The sequence below is a fragment of the Typopeltis vanoorti genome, chromosome 17 (genome assembly GCF_054136105.1).
Source record: "Typopeltis vanoorti isolate ZY-2024b chromosome 17, IOZ_Tvanoo_1.0, whole genome shotgun sequence".
In the NCBI taxonomy this organism is placed as follows: domain Eukaryota; kingdom Metazoa; phylum Arthropoda; class Arachnida; order Uropygi; family Thelyphonidae; genus Typopeltis; species Typopeltis vanoorti.
Window position 1 is genome coordinate 62060518 of NC_143565.1, and position 18143 is coordinate 62078660.

General features: G+C 36.3%; 1 protein-coding gene across 1 annotated transcript in view; it reads left to right on the forward strand.

The window, feature by feature from the left end:
• Positions 1-18143, forward strand: part of LOC150097439 (inactive hydroxysteroid dehydrogenase-like protein 1) — a 184196-nt gene that overhangs the window by 119731 nt on the left and 46322 nt on the right. Inside the window, exon 5 of the mRNA XM_090406724.1 lies at positions 7791-7870. Within this exon, the coding sequence (XP_090262850.1) occupies positions 7791-7870 (80 nt within the window). The remainder of the gene's footprint in view (positions 1-7790; positions 7871-18143) is intronic.

Sequence of the window (18143 nt, forward strand, 5' to 3'; positions counted from 1 at the left end):
AAGGAAGTTGTCATTCCTCTTTATAAGGCTTTGATATGCCAACATCTGGATTACTGTGCTCAGGTCTAGTCTGGTCTCCTGGGTTTATTGCAGATCAGGATGCAGTGGAGAGGATAGAGGCAAGCAACCAGGATGTTGAGTGGTCTGTGGAATCTTCTCTATGAAGATAAATTGTGAGGGTGTATGGACTGCAGAAATTGATTGATAGGCAAAAAAGAGAGGATATGATAGAAATATTTAAGTTAAAGGGTTTTATAGGTTGATGCAGAGGAAATGTTTCAGCACTTGGCTAGAGGGGGAAAGAACAAGAGGTCATCTGTGAGTGTTGAATAAAAATGTGATTAATAGAGGCTTGAGGACTAATTTTTTGCTTGGAGAGTTGTGAATGAATGGAGTAGGTTACCAGAATCAGTTAACACCTTGCCTGTTAATGGGTTAAAGGAGAGATGTGATAGATTATGTAGATAGTTTTGGTCTCCTGCAATGAGTCTTTATACTGTGTGGATGTGCTCGTACAATAATAATAATCATGGATAACTTTAATTATCCAGACATTGACTGGGTAGCAGTGAAATCTCATGAAAAAAATTAATCCAAAATTTATTGAGCTGTTGCAAGACATCGTCCTTGAGCATTATGTAACAGAAGGAAGTAGAGGTCAAAGAATATTATACCCAATTATTGTGTCAGAGGGGTTTCATTTAAAGATGTGACTGTTCCTCCTTCTTCTAGTTGGTAACAGTGATCATGTTGTATTAACTTGAAGTAGTTACGTATACGAATGTTTCATTAACAAATGCTTACCTGCTAAGCAAGAAATTGACCAGCTGAGGAGAATATTAGATATAGGCAATGCATGGGAAAAATTTAAAAAAATACATCAGTGATGCAATATCAGAACAATATCAGGGCAGGAGTGAAATGGATATTCATTCTTATTAACCAAGAGATGCTTTATAAAAAAAAAAAAGATGTAAAGAGAATACCATGTACAGAAAGGTGATTTCAGTTATGAAAATTATAATACATGAGCCAGAAAGTTAAATGAACATTAAATGAAACTGTAATCCAAAAGAATTCTCTCATTATTGCAAGTCCATGTTGCATTATTTGCTTCATGAAGAGCATATAATGCAACATGGATTGTATATTGGCATGGAGGCTAAGTGTTCAACTGAACTGGCAGTGCCCAACTTGGCTATATAATTTGCATAGCATAGGTAAGAATTCATGGAGATGGAAGTAATGTATATGCCCATTATACAGGTGTGGTGCAAAGACTAACTATTGCATATTTGGCAGTAAAAGCATGGGTTTGCTAAGGGAAGAACATCATGTTTGAGTACCTTCCTCACATCTTATAATCCTGTTACTGTTGAGTTAGGAGGAATGGATATGCCATGCTACTCTTAGATTTTGCTAAACAAAATCTAAGATAGGATATAGCATAGAAGGGTGTTACTTAAGTTAGACGATATGGAATTGGATTATAAACTATTAACTGGATAAGAAGGCTGACTGACCAATATAAAAATTAGCATATGGAAAAAGGGTGAGAGTATGAGTGTGCAGGATTTAAGGTGACCATTAGTGTACCACAGGGATCAGTCCTTGATTCATTGTATTCCATCTTTACATTAATGACATTGGGAAGGATTTATCAGGTGATAGACGATGATGCAAAGATTATGGAAGATAATCTGAAAGCAGTGTTATTGCAGAACGATGTGGATAGGCTAGAATTTGTATACATGTGACAATATGACTGTCTCTTCAGCGTATGCACTTTGGTGTATTGAGATATCCATTGGCATATTATATTGGTGGGATTATGCTAGGAGAAACTCTTTAGACTAAGGATCTTTGAGATTTAGTAGATAAGAAGTTTAAGTTCAAGGGCTATAGAGCAAAGATTGCAAATGCAACTTGCAGGATAATTGCAATACTAAAGTGAATATTAATATGCAAGGATAAGGAAGTCTGTTTTTATCTCTTTACAAGGTAAAAATGACTTCCAAATGATATTACCTCATCTGGACTATTGTGTGCAGATCTGGTCTCCTCATTTCTGAAATGATGTAGAAACAGTGTAGAGATTTTCAATGGAGTGTGTTGAAGATGATATTGAGACTGTGAAATATAAATTGAGGACAAATTGAGAATTTGTGTCCTGCAAACAGAAGAGGGTGATATGATAGATCTACAGACTTCTGAAATATATGGTGTACCAGTAGGTGAAATTTTTAATTTTATGCAGGGTGGGGAAAAAATGAGCATGCATGGAAGCTGAGAATGAATGTAGTCAAGAAAGGATGAGAGATTTTTCTGTCATAGAGAGGTGCATGATTGGAATAGCTTACCTTTTTGGAGAGATGGTGAGTACAGGTAGTTTGAACGAATTCCAGAATAAATATGACAGTTGCTGTGGTTGATATGGACCTTTCTCAATAAGTTATAATTTAAGAAATAATTTTTACAATAGCATCTAATAAAGATAGAGGAGAGTTAGGGAGTTGAGTGCTCTGTCTAGTGATAGCATCAGAGGATTTATTGTTAATCAGAGTAATAAAACATTTCTTTTTTGGGGAGGGGGGGAGAGAGAGATCATATATTTTTGATGTAGTTGGTTGCCAAACATGTAATTTTCATGTAAGAAAGAGTAAAGAATGTTAGTGCATGAGAGATGATCATAGCATGTTTGAAGGAAGCAGACTGTGTATATCCTGGGCAAGAGGATAAATCACAGAAATTAAATGAATGAGTAGCGTCTGAAATCAAAAGATGAAGGCAGGAGGACAAAATTGTAGTGGGTGTGTGACCTAAAAGGTGAGCACCCCAAGTTTTTGGCAGAATTAGCATATGAGTGAACTATCTCTGGATAACAAAAGGAAGAATGATAAAGGAATAAATTGAATGCTGATGATGTAACAAAAGCAGATCAAATAGTTGAGTTATTAAATGATCACTTCATAAGGGCATACCATCCAGGTGATATTGCTATGACAGATGTATAGGGATTAATGTGAAAATTGAGGTAGTTGAATAGTGACGTTTAGAATAATTGTACAGTATATTATATTCAGGCAATGACAATCAAGGAAAAGAAGGAGTAGCCATAGTATTCAACACAAAATACGAGGCTAATCTTCTTGAATGGCAGTCAGTCTCAAGTAGAGTAATGTGGGCAAATATGAGAATGGGGAACTGGACAATGAGACTTATTTGTGCCTATGGTCCCACAGAAGGTTCTACTAAGGTAGAAGTAGAGGAATTTTTTGAGGCTTTAGAAAAAGCAACTGACACAATGAAAAAGGAAAAGTTGGTCCTTGTTGAGGATCTAAATAGTAGAGTAGGAAATGATTGTGAGACATACAAAAATATTTTGGGAAAATTTGGAGAAAAGAGCAAAGCTAATAATAATGGCAAATATCTGTTGGATTTCTGCTCAGGACATGGACTGGTTATTACTAACACCATGTTCCAACATAAAAATGTGCACAAATTCACATGGAGAGAAGAGGCTAGGAATAAGAAAAGTCTCATTGACTATGTTATTGTTGATAGTGATGTTTTATCCCTGGTGCAGGACACCAGAGTGTACAGAGGATTTGAAATTGGAAGTGATCACTATTTAGTCTTGAGAAGGATAAAATTGAATTTCATATTGAAAAGAATAACATGTAAGAAAGTTTTAAAGCAAATAAAAGTTGAGCAGCTCTCAGATGTGAACTGTAGACTAAAATACAGAAATATTATTGAAAAGAAAATGAAAGAGTTTGAGAACAGGAATCAAACCTTGGAGATTCAGTGGCAAACTCTGAAGGAAACATTGATTGATTCTGCCAGAGAGGCATGTGGTGAGGTTGTGTGCAAGGATAAAAAAAAATCAGAACTCCCTGGTGGACACAGGAAGTTAAAGAGGCAGTGAAGGAAAAGAAGAAAGCATATCAAAAGTTCCTGGCAAATAAGTCAGCTTTTACCCTTACAGAATACAGAGACAAATGTAAGAAAGCTAAACAGTGTGTAAAACTGGCTAAACAAAAGTCATGGGAGGACTTTGGCAAGAATATAGAAAATAAATATCAAGAAGGTGGCAAAATATTCTGGAGGTTGTTGAAGAAGCTTAGGAATGGAGGAAAGTGTGCTGTAAAAGGAATTAAAAAAAAAAAAAAAAAAAAAAAAAATCGGCTAACGCCTTTTTATTCCCGTATATACAGGAGTAGGCGAGGCCATTTAGCCCTATCTAACTTTTGGAGACTGAGTGGGCAATTCAATCTCCACTGGTACCCAATCAGAGACAGATGGCCCAAGGCTATCACTAATTAAGCGGTACGCAGTGAAGAGAGACGGCTCAAATGTGCCGCCATCTCATGGTCTCTAACCCTAACACAATATATTTAATGTCTGAAATAATGTGGGTTCTACGGTCGATTTTCTTGAGTTTACAGGACGAAAAACCAGAGTTTCCGGGAGGAAAAACCTGCTTGCCCGTGCCAGAGATCGACTAACTCGGGAACCGGTCGAAAAAAGGCTTAGAAAAATTTCCTCTAGTCGCCGACTAGACTCGAAACCAAGACTTCCTTCGTGCAGCCTAGCACGGTGGTGCGCAAACACCACATCCACTGAGCTACACAGGCTCGTAAAAGGAATTAGAGATGATAAAGGTGAAATGAAAACAGGAGAAAAAGATATCCTTGAAGTATGGAGTAATTACTTTGAAAAACTGCTAAATGAAACAAGCAGTGATGACAGCACAGTGGTAAAAAAACACTGACCAGGCATGCAGTCAGGAATACATATCCATACTTGAAGTAGAAAAAGCCATCAAAGGCTTAAAATGTGGAAAGGCAGCAGGAGTAGATGATATTCGACCAGAAATGCTGAAGTATGGTGGTATAAGAGCCTTACAGTGGCTGCACTGCATAGTTCAGAAAGCCTGGACAGAGGGACGAATTCCCGATGATTGGAGTAGAGCTCTCATAGTACCCATATATAAAAAGGGAAATAAGACTGAATGTGAGAATTACAGAGGTATTTCCCTACTGAGTGTTCCTGGCAAGATTTATGCAAGTATACTTGAGAAACGGTTGAGAAGAATTGTGGAAGAAAAGCTTGGTGAAGAACAAGCTGGATTCAGGCCAAATAGAGGCTGTCAAGATCAGATCTTCACTTTACGACAAATAGTCGAGAAAGCATGGGAATATAACAAAGATCTGTATTTAAGTTTTGTCGATTTGGAAAAGGCATATGACAAGGTGCCAAGAGAGAAGCTATTCAATACGCTGCAGTTATATAGTGTCAATGGGGCATTATATCAAGCAATACTTAGTCTTTATTTGAGTTGTAAGTCAGCAGTTAGAATTGAAGGAAGTTCAGGAAGATGGTTTAATGTTAAATCTGGTGTGAGACAAGGATGTACATTATCCCCTCTGTTATTCATTATCTATATGGATCACATTATGAAGGAAAGTGGTATTAAACCTGATATCGAAATTGGAGATGTTAATGTCAGCTCTTTGCTTTATGCGGATGATGTTATACTTCTAAATAAATTCGCTACAAGTCTGCAGGATTCTCTGACTAAATTCAATTGCTGTTGTAATAGATATGGTATGAAGGTCAGCAATAAAAAGACAAAGACAATGAAAATAGGCAGAATCATTGAAAATGTCAACTGTGTTGTGAATGGAGAACCTGTGGAACAAGTAAAACATTTCAGCTACTTAGGTACAATTTTTACTGAAGATGGTAAACTAAATATAGAAATAGACAACAGAATCAGCAAAGCTGGTATCGTGGGAAGTCAATTGAATAAATTCATATGGAATAAGAGAGAAATTAATCGGAACACTAAATTAGCTGTATACAAGACTGTGTTCAAACCAATTTTAACTTATGGATCTGAGAGCTGGGTCAGAAGTAAAACACTTGACCAAAGACTAGAGACCGCAGATATGAGAGTCCTGAGAAAGATTATAGGCATGAACAGATCGCATCAATGGCAATATCATATTAAAAATGAGGATATTAGGAAAGAACTTGACATTGTCAGCATCCAGGAATGCATTAGCAGAGCTAATCTCAGATGGTATGGTCACTTAAATAGAATGGGAGAGGAAAGATTAGCAAAACAAGTGTTCTCTGCCAGGTTGGCAGGAAAACGACCCAGAGGAAGACCAAGATATAGGTGGATTGATATGGTACAAAGTGCCTTAGATGATAGAAATATAAGATCTGATAATGTTGGAGTCTTGACAAGTAACAGACTGATTTGGAGGAAAATTGTAGATAGGAAGTTAGTAATGATGTAATTTTTTCATGTAGTACTGTCATATCCTGTACACTCCTTGAGGGTACATGACAGGAATTTGATGATGATGATGATGATGTACAGTATTGAATCAAATACAGCCACAGGATTATTGCATGCACTATAAGAATGTGCAAAGGAATTGGCAGTCCCTGTAACCAGTTAAGTTTCAAGAGTGGAAAGAGGACAAAATATGGTTTTGTATATAGAAGGCTCCCAAACTGGTAATGCATTATAGACTGACCAGTGTTTCAGGAGTTTTGCTTAAGATATTTGCGAAATTGATCAAAGGCAGAATTTAGGAATGAGTGGATGGAATTATGATACTATTTTTGGGAGAGGGTTGTGAAGGGTAGGTCTTCAGTTTTTTTTTTCTTTTCCCTCAAAAAAACATCAAAAAAGAGTTTGTTGGGAATAATTTGTTTTTGAACTTTGTGGGAATGATTGGAATGGCTTGCATGTTATTAGCTATCTTTATGAAGATTGTAGCCATTGCTAAAGTGCTGTGAAGATACTTCTGTGACAAAAGCTGTCAGAACAAATAACACTAATTATTTGGGTAACTTGACCTATTGACTCATGCAAAGTATTAGGTAAAAAAGAATATAAGGAATTGCTGAGTTATTAAATAAGTTGTTGATGTTAGCAAAGAGATATAGTAATGCAGTATGTGAAGCAATACTCTTGGACATAGTGTCCACAGAGAGCATTCATTTTCCTGGCAGTCATGTCTGAGTCTCAATGCTTCGGCAGTATCTCTCACATACTAGATTAATTAGCCTATTATACTAAATAGAGGAAGTTCTGGGTCTCCAACATTTGTTTGGCACACCTTTTGAAGAGCTTTGTGCTGCAAGAAAAGATGGGGGGGGGGGGGTGGAGACAACATAGCTTAGCCACATCAGGGCTCCAGTAATCAAATGAACAATGCTTGGTAAAAACCAAGCTTATCTTGGAATCTGACCCTTGATAAATTTTATTGTAGTTGTTATTTTTAAATGTAATTAATTCCTTTACTGCATCTAAAATGCATTCTTGCAAAATATGTATAATTTTTTATAATGGCCTTATCCAATTACTCAATTTTAGTTAAAATGCCTACTAGTGGAGTGCTAACATTTTCTTTGCAAGATTCAGTTTTACTTTCTTCAGGAAGTATGTTGAGATTAGATGATGATAAAGCATATACACTATACTACTTTGGAAAAGGAGTAATATTGTACCCATGTAGGAATCCAAAGCATGTGTTATTCCTGTATGGGTTTGTCTGCCATTTCCTGTGATTTGTATTATCAAAAGAAGTGAAAAGTTCAAGCAAGCAGTGAGTGTAATGTCTCAGGAAATGATTAAAAATTTGACAACGATATCCTACAGTATTAATGATCCATCAGAACTTAGTGTCAATTTTAATAAAGAAATATATATAGTCTCAGTGGTTCATAATTCTAAAGAAAATTAAACTTATTATTTTTTATTGTAGAAAATGTGGGATCTTATTCATATCAATATGACGTCAGTTATTATGATGACCCGAGCAGTTATGCCACAGATGCTTAAGAGGTATGTAAATTAAATGAAATGAAAATCTTTACTCAAAAGACGTTTGATCTGTTATCAGTTGACTGTAAATAATGACTGATCATGATCAAAATTGCTTTTGATTATGATCAATGATTTTGCAAAAGTTTCCTTTCTTTTAACACTGTTTCAGATGTTGTATAGACACTAAATATTACAGATAGCTCTGTGGTATAAGAAGACTCATTCTTATGTTCATGGTAATTCTTATGTTCATTCTTATTATTCATGCAATGCCTGTTACAGCTCTCCTTAAACTCATTTATCGATAGGGCTTTGACAGCTATCTCTGGAAACCCACCTTATTCACTATTCTCCAAGTTAAAAACAACTAGGCATACCCTTGCTAACCACATGCTTACATAACTATCAGGAGTAACCCTTCTCTCATATCCTTTCATGCATTGAAATTCTTCTGCACCTACCAGTGGCAGCCCGTACATAAGCACTGCGACACTGCAGCACCCCAAGGATAAAATGAAAAATTTTAATTTTGTTTGTGTTTATAAATAATAACAATGCTTGCAACATATTAAAGCTTACAGCTTATGTTTCGACAGTGGTTGAATAGTTAATAATTGGAATTGTTCAATTAACACTTTTTTTAGTATTTAAGGCCATTATGATTAGCCTATGTATGTTGACAGTGGGACCTACCACAATTTGTTTTTTTTCTCCATAGAGGGTCTTATGATAATGATAAAATGATTATCAGGTGTTCTGATGGGTAGAGGACAGTTTGTGAAAGATCATTGTGGATGGCAAATATCTTAACATCTCTTCTATCGTGATCACTGGAATTGGAGAATGGAAGCTATTTCAAGTTATGGATATCAAAGACCACCCTCCTTCCAAGGAAAGATGACCATGCTATTTAAGTATTTTGATTGCAAAAAGTAAGGCTTCATAGTGAAGATTGATTATAAGAATTCGGAGTGTGATAGCAAATTGAATGCAGCTGAATGGAATAAGGAAATTTTGAACCAAGCAGGTCAAAGTGGGAATTCCAGGTTTATCAGAAATATGAAATAGTGAGTTTTGCAGTTGATTTTTCTGAGTTGCAAAGATAAAACTTAAGTTTTAGGAGATGAACCTTGCTAATGTGTCAAAGATTGATTAACTTGGAAGCTGGCTAAAAGAAAGGAATAAAAGTTCCTTTAGTTGCTAACCATTTTTATAAAGATTTAACTTATAAATCTTTCTTCTGGCAGGGAACCAGAAAATGCTGCCACAAGGCTACAGTAAAGTCACTATATTATATAAAAATTACAATGAATTATTCTGATAGTCTGATTGCTTATACAATCTGGATTACATGCCTATTTCAGATTTACAATCAGAAATCTTAAATATATAAGATCTTAGCTTTTCATTCAGAAATGTATCACTACATTGTTATCAAGATCCATTTTCTTGGAGGACCAAATTGTGAATTTTAAATAAATAAATAAAATAAATCAGCTAATGCCTTTTATTCCCTTATAGGGAGTAGGCAAGGCCTTTATACCCTATCTAGCTTTTGGAGACTGAGTGGGCAGTTCAAACTCCACTGGTAGCCAATCAGAGATATCTGGCCCATGTCTATCACTAATTATAGCAGCCACCGATGAAGAGGCTGGAAAACAAGTGCTGCCATCTCTTGGTACATGACAAGATATGTCACTGTCTGAAATAATGTGGGTACTAAGGTCGATTATCTTGAGTTTACAGGATAAAAAAACCAGAGTTTCTGGGGGGAAAAGCCCGCTTGCCCGTGCCAGAGATCGACTAACTCTGGAATCAGTCGAAGATAAGCTTAGAAAAAGGTCCTCCACTCTGCGACTAGGCTTGAACTTAGGTCTGACTTCAAGTGACCGAACGCAAGTGCCACTTTCACTGAGCTGCACAGGCCTTGCATTGTGAATTTTATTTTTCAGAAATATTAAATTAAAAGTAAAACTTTATTGCAGATTGGTGACATTCTGTACAACTTGTTATTAGTCTTGTGAGAACTGAAGGTGCATTTTCATGAACACAGCACTTAGAATTAACTGATAGATCATCAGGATTATGCATTTCAAATAGTTTTTAATATTCTACCAATATTAAGTCAGAATTAGTTTTTAAAAAAAGACAAATAATTGCAAATTGGGAAACATTGTGTATAATAACCCCAACACTTACTAGGTGCTTCATTCTTAATTCTGTAACTGTCACAGTGAAGAGAGTTGTCCTGTGTGAGACCACCCCTGCATTTTATATTGAGCCACGTAATAGGTTGGGTCATCAACCTAGAGCATGTTAGTGCCCATGTATGGATGGTGGATTAGGAAAGGAGGAACTTGTTTACGTTTGATTTGAACACTTATATATTGTATTTCTTGGGAAACACATAATGCTTGGGGAGGGGGAGTGTTCCACAATGATGCAGGAACAATGGAAACTTGTTCTGTGGGTTTGGAGTTGCACTCTGAAAAGATGTTGGGTAGCAGTTGCATATGTGCCAACGAATTTAGTAGAAAGTGGAGGAATTATTGATGCTGATTCATACAAACATTTGCCACAGAAATATTTTTAGAAGAGTTTTACTGCAACACGATAGTTGTTTCCAAAATTTTTTAATAATGAATGCTGATCACCATGTAACGATAAAAGAAAGGATGTTTATGTGCATAAGATTTCACAACGCATTTTAAATCCTTGTATAAGGGGGTGGAAAGAGGGGAAAATAGTTCCACTGCATAAAGGAAGTTCCAGACTGCTGTTGTAAATTACTGACCAATTAGCATATTAGGAATCGTTGTCAAGGTCTTGGAGAAATTAGTCAAGAGAAGAATACAGGATTGGATAGATGAAAATGGGATACTGTATGGGGACAACATGGTTTTGTGAAGGGTAGATCATGTCTCAGTAACTTGCTCATGTTTAACACAGTGACAACTGAACTGGATAAGGGTAATGGGTTTACAGTGATTCTACTGGACTTTGCCAAGGCCTTTGACAGGATACCACATGGAACTTTAATCAGTAAACTGGAGTAGATGGGGATAGATATTGGGTTGGTGAAATGGATAGGAGGGTGGTTGATGGAGAGACACCAGAGAATGGTTTATTCAGGAATGGAGTCCAAAAGATGGCTTGTGACTAGTGGTGTGCCGCAGGGTTCTGTTCTTGGACCACTCCTTTTTCAATTTGTTCATTAACGATATGAGAAAGGAGCTGAGAGGAAGTGTTCACTTGTTTGCTGATGATGCAAAGTTGGGTAGAGCAATTGTGAGTGCACAGGATGTCAAAATTTTGCAGGATGATTTGGATAGTTTGGAGGACTGGGATAGGGAAAATGGATGTCAATTTAATGTTGCAAAGTGTAAGGTTATGCATTTTGGAGTGAAAAGATTAGCAGCAGTATATCACATTGGTGGAACCGTACTCCAGGAGATTGAGGCCAGGGATTTGGGAGTGTTGGACAGGGAGTTGAAGTTTAGGGGGCACATTGCAAAAGTGACTAAATCAGCTCATCAAATCACTTGGTTGCTGAAAAATACTTTAACAAGCAGAGACAAACAAGTTATTGTTCCTCTGTATCGAACCTTGATAAGACCCCCATCTAGACTACTGTGCCCAGATATGGGTGCCAGGATTTCTTCTTGATGGGGAGGATCCAGAGACAAGTGATCAAGATGATAGCAGGTCTGTGGAATGAACCTTATGAGAACAGGTTGAAGATTTGTGGGTTGCAAAAATTGGTTGATAGGTGGAAAAGGGGTGATATGATTGAGACATTCAAATTACTAAAGGGTTTCTATAAGATTAATCCAGAAGATATTTTTGAGAATAGGACTGGTGGTGGGAGGACTAAGGGTTATACATGGAAGCTGGGCAAGAATGTGGGTAGCAGGGGTGTTAGAGCTAGGTTTTTTACTTGGAGAGTGGTGAATGAGTGAAATAAGCTGCCAGAGTCTGTTGTGGGTGCTATGACCATGAATGAGTTCAAGGCGGGGTATGATAGATACTGTGTGAATGTTGAATAGTTGTTCTTGACATGATGTTAGGGCCTCCCTCGATGAGTCTGTCGACTCTTTGGAGTTGCCCAAAATAATAACTCAGAGGATTTTTTTTAAATTGCAAAAAGGTGCTGATGCTACACTGTTTGATCAAAAATATCTACATGCACTCATCCAGGTGTTAAAAGAAGCACAGTCTTTTAATCTTCATAGAAAAAGCATTAAAATTGTCCATACTATAGAACTCAGTAACTTTTGACATGGAGCTATCATAGGGTGCCACCTTTGCTAAAAGTTCTTGAACAACTCAGTTCAAGAACTTTCAGCCCTGCTGCAGCTGCCTAGATTAACTAAGTGATATTATTGTGAAGTGGAAATGCCTATGAGCAACAACAGCATAATAATGACCTGATAGACCACATAAATTTGAAGATCAGGAGAATACTGAAGTGCATGGAGCAAAAATTTACTTTTCCTTGGTTTGAAACACTTTACAGAGTTCTGCATGCAATTCCAGTTCTATAACTGTTCATCAGGAGCTGAAGAACATGAGATTTCACACACAAGCTTAAACATCAGCAAAAACCAAGCATTAGCTGAAATGGTGTAAAGCAGGGATGGCCAACCTATTGTGCATGTGCCAAAAGTGGCACATTGGATCCCAGTGATGATGATGATAAAAAAAAAAAACCAGCCTATTTATGCAAAAAGTATTAATCAAAAACTGATTTGTAGGAAAAAAAGCTAAAACTTACTATTTTTAGATGATTTTATTGTTTCATGCACAATGAATTTTTGATCCTCAGGCAGAAAAGCGTTAACAACAATAGTGCTTGCAGGTTTGTCAGCCCATTTACAGTTGATACTCATGTGATATGGAGTTGTTTTGTGTGTCCTTTGTGAATATTTGCAGTTTTGTACTATATCAAAAATTAAGCCTTGTTTTTATATTAAATCAATATATCATGTCTCTGACATTTTTACAGGGAGTTTTTAAGGGTACAAGAGTCGTGTGGCACATGGAAAGTAAATGGTTGGCCACAACTGGTGTAAAGCTTGATGTCATTGGACTGTGGAGCACAAACTACTTCTTTGTATGCTTACACTTTGATAAAGGATTAAATAAGATAATTTCTTAGGAAGTTAATTTTTTTAAATGTCATCTTGAAAAATTTCATGTCCCTTTACAGTAGATCTTGATTTGTGGTCTCTGCTGAGAATGATTTTCAGTGTCTAATTCCAGTCTTGTAAAACATCTTTATTATCATTAGTTAAACTTGAATTTTTCTTAGATTTTTCCTTCTTAGAAGAATTAAAATTGTCCTTCCTTTCTTCCCTTGATCTGTAATCATTGTCTGGGAAATTGGTTAGCATTGTGCTTAATAGTTTTTGTTTAGTATATGAAGGATAAAACATGTTTAAGATTATCTCTTTCTCTCTAACAAGATAACATTTTAGGATTTTAAATCTTGTTGTATATGATGTTTCAAACAGTCTTAATCCATACTTAAACTGGTGAAACGCTATTTCAGAGAGAGAGAGAAGGGGAATCTTTTTTTTTTTTTTTTTTTTTTTTTTCAGAAATACTCTACTACTCAGAAACATTCTTTACCTGAATGCACTAATGGATTTTCCAGATGGAAAGGGTTTACCTTCCTGACATTTGAGAATTCTCATATTAGTAAATTTATAAAGATAGCATAGACATTAATAGATGCTGTGTCTTGTGTCCCTTTAATACACTTTATGGAATTTAAAATCAAGCTATAAGTTACAACTAATCCTTTAAGGTCAACTGCAAATATTGATTAAACACTTGCTACTCGCAATTCTAGTAGCAAGGCTTATACGTTGGTCATACATAACTGGTAATTAGCTTACGGAATTAACAACGCATATAAAGGATCATGAAGGTTATTTTCTTGATCATAAATTAGTAAATAATAATATTTGGTTTACCGATCAAGTGTTGATCACTTTTATTAATTGAACCAACTAGTTTCGCCACACTTATCTGTTGGCATCTTCAGGGCACTTACATATAGGTTTAAACAATCTCACAATTATGCGTAACTGCAAAACTGACAAGAATAAAAAACTGACTAGAATAATTACAATAATTACAAATAAAATAGTATCGAACGTGAGTGGGACACGTATTGCGTGTACAAGATCAGCTAGCTGTTGCTGAGGAATTTTCTGTAGTTTGTATTAAAGTTCATGTCTTCCATTTTTAAGGTTCTGATTAGGGTTTTTTTATCTCTGGGAGTATTAGGCCTTGGTTTCTGTTAAGATTTACAGTAGAACGGGTGACTGTGGCTGCTTCTTTGAAAATTCTAGAATGGTAATCTTCCTCTATGTAAGGGGAACAGCTTTTGTCCCACTCGATGACATGGTTAGTTGTAGAGAAATGAGACGATAGGCCAGAAATGTCTGGTCTGTTGTTTTTGACATAGCCAATATGCTCCTTTTGCCTGATTTCGAGGCTTCTCAAAGTCTATCTGATGTAACTAGAGCCACATGAGCATGGAATATTATAAACTCCAGCACATTTATAGAAAGAATGATTGTCTTTTGGAGATCTTAGTAGTTTACGAATAGATTCTATTGGTTTAAATGTTACTCTTATTTTGTGTTGTTTGAGGAGATGCCACTTACAAACGGAATTGCAATCATTTTTATATATATTGAATATCTTCTTTTTCTCTTTGTGGTGGTTCAGAGAAAAGGACTTTATTGACTAGTCTTCTTGGATAGCCGTTCAAATACAGATTGTCGGAAATAAATTTTAACTCATCTTGAAGGGTCTTGTTGTCCGTTGTGATGCGAATTGCTCTTTTCTTTAACATGTGTAGAATGCTGAGTTTATGTGAGATGTGGTGAGAGGAGTTGAAATGTAGGTAGCGACCTGTATTGGTCGGTTTTCTGTACACCGATAGATTTATACTGCCATCAATTTGTTTTTTGATTAAGATGTCTAAAAACGGAAGTTGTTTTTCTCTTTCAAGATCCAGAGTGAATTTAATAGAATGATGGAAGGCGTTGATCTTTTTGGGAAAATCATATATGTCATCTTTGTTATTGTTCCATACGATGAAGATATCGTCCACATATCTAAACCAAATATTAGGTTTAGGAAAAATTTGCGATAAGATTTTGTTTTCTAAGTCTTCCATAAAGAGGTCAGCACATGAAGGTGAGAGTGGGCTCCCCATTACCAAGCCTGTTAATTGTTGATAGATCTTATTTTTCCAAGAAAAATAATTGGAGTTTAGGCAGTGAGCAAACAATGAGGTTATATCTTGTGAGAACAAGGTACTTAAGATGTCAGTGACCTCTACAACAGGAACGTTTGTAAAGAGAGAGGTGACATCTAAGCTGGCTAGAAGATCATTATCCGATATCTTGATGTTTTTTAGCTTTTCCACAATGTCCGGAGTTTTTGATGTAACTCTCTGAGTTGTGGATGTGTTGCTGTAAGGTGTTTCGGGAGATGTTTTGACAATAAGTAGGTAGGAGAGTTGATTGCATCAACGATTGGGCGTAAAGGAATACCATCTTTGTGCACTTTTGACACACCATAGAGTCTCGTAGTTAAAGGATGCATCGATTTTAATTTTTTAATCAAGTCTGTTGGCCAGTTGGGTAAATTGCGTAGTAATTCATTGGTATCATTGTTGTTTTTTAATGTTGGATGGTTTACTTTGTCCTCATAGTTCTTTGAATTCAGTATTACAGTACTGTTTCCTTTATCTGCTTTAAGTATTATGATGTCTTTGTTGTTTTTTAAATCATGAATAGTTCTTTTATCTAGTGATGAGAAGTTTTGTTTTGTGGAATAGGGAGAGGAAAGTATTATACAACTTTTTAGTCTTAGATCATTTGCTGTGTGAGGCGGTAATAATGAGATTCCTTTTTCTTGACTACAGATGAAATCTACCTTAGGAATCTGTTGAGGAGCTATTTCATAGTTGAAACCCTTTTTGAGAATACAGATTTCAGGTTTCTTTAAGATGTGGTTTGAAAAATTAAGAATAACTTGGTTGTCTGGTAGAGAAGGTTTAGACTCATTGTGGGTGGTATAAAGGTGGTTAAATTTTTTAATCTCGGTCTGTCTCCTTTTGTTAAAAGCTTTGGTGAAACTGGTATTAATCATTTTATCTAATACTTGCCAAATTTCCTCATCTAAAGAGCTGGAGAGATCCATGAACAGTTCATAACATTGTGAGTCAATTTGACTAAGCACAAATCTTGTGTGATGTAACCTTTCACGAGTGAGTAACATCGATGTCTTGAAATAAATATTTTTAGCTTTTCTAGTATTGAAAAGAGGTTTAAGATGTAAAAACTTCTTAAACCTATTATGCAGTTATCTCGGCAATGTTTTAAAAAAGTGAGATGGTTTAGTAACCTTGCCTTTTTTACATTTTAGGATTTCAAACAGGACGTACCTTGATTTTCGTATCACCATTGACTCTATTCATCATGAAGGTTATTTTCTTGATCATAAATTAGTAAATAATAATATTTGGTTTACCACAAAAGGAGCACATTGGCTATGTCAAAAACAACAGACAGGACATTTTTGGCCTATCGTCTCATTTCTCTACAACTAACCATGTCATCGAAGTGGGACAAAAGCTGTTCCCCTTACATAGAGGAAGATTATCATTCAAGAATTTTCAAAGAAGCAGCCACAGTCGCCCGTTCTACTGTAAACCTTAACAGAAAACAAGGCCTAATACTCCCAGAGATATGGAAAACCCTAATCAGAACCTTAAAACGGAAGAAATGGACTTTAATACAAACTACAGAAAGTTCCCCAGTAGCAGCTAGCTGATCTTGTACACGCGATACGTGTCTCACTCACGTTCGATACTATTTTATTTGTAATTATTGTAATTATTCTAGTCAGTTTTTTATTGTTAGTTTTGCAGTTATGCATAATTATGAGATTGTTTAAACCTATATGTAAGTGCCCTGAAGATGCCAACAGATAAGTGTGGCGAAACTAGTTGGTTCAGTTAATAAAATTGATCAACACTTGATCGGTGAACCAAATATTATTATTTACATATAAAGGATATTAATTAAAGGCAACTTTAATGAATAACTTCAATATTTCAGTAACGTCACATTGCCATCTTCAGGAACATAAAAATATGGTATGTGCATGTCGGCACTAACAAAAGCAAATGAGGAAGAAGGCAAACTAATATTGTTCCTAAACTCCTAATGGTGCCTCTGGCAGGCTAATTTGGTTGTCTTGGCTGTTGGGCGCAAGTTCTCATAATGTAAGTCTCCCAAATTTGGGGTAGTTTCATGAACCCAGATTTGTTGAGGTTTGGATCGTTTTTTAGAGCTGCTGATGATTACTTGAATAATCTTTCGTACTTAAACTTGCTGCAGTGTATTATTTTAGTTTTCTTCCAACGAATTCTATGGTGGGTATCTAAGGCATGGTCTGCCAGCCCAGAGTAGCTGTACTGGAGAAACCGGATGTAGTCTTTGTGTTCTGAAATCCTGATATTTGCTGTCCCGCCTGTTTGCCAAAGTAGGACAATTTGCAGCTGCATGGGACCTGGTATACACCAGGTAGGTCTACGGGAAGTGGTTGGTCTTTGGTAGAGCAGATAAGGGATGGCAACTTTTTATATGGTCTATAACAAGAAGTCTGGTCATATTTTTTGAGGATATTGGTTATTTTCTCCGAGGTACCCTGGATGTAGGGGATGGTGATAGATTTGGTGTAATCTTTATTGTGGAGAGGGAGAGTGGGGTTGTGGTTTACTGGTTTTAGTATTTTTTGGGGCTTATAACCATCGGCTAAGAAAGTGTCGAGGATGTGGTTTAGTTCAGTGTTTAGGGCATCGTCATCTGAGCAGATTAATTTATAATAGTGTTTTTATAATCCGGTATTGTTGTGAGGTGTGGGGGGTGAAGATTGCTGGTGAATATATCTGCCTGTATGGGTGGGTTTTCTGTAAACAGAGAAAACCAAAGATCCATCCAGCTAGCGAGTGAGTGTCTAGGAAGGGGAGGGTGTTGTTTTCCTCTTTTTCTAAGGTGAACTGGACTCTGGGGTGTTGGTTGTTTAAGTGTGTTAGGAAGGAGTGGAGTGAGTCTGAGCCATGTGGCCAAATAGCGAACACTTCGTCCATGTATTGAAGCCAAATAGTGGGTTTTTGTGGGGCGGAGTTTAAGGCTTTCCTCTTCAAAGGTCTCTATAAAGAAATTGGCTAAGGGTTAGGAAAGTAGTGAACCCACCACCT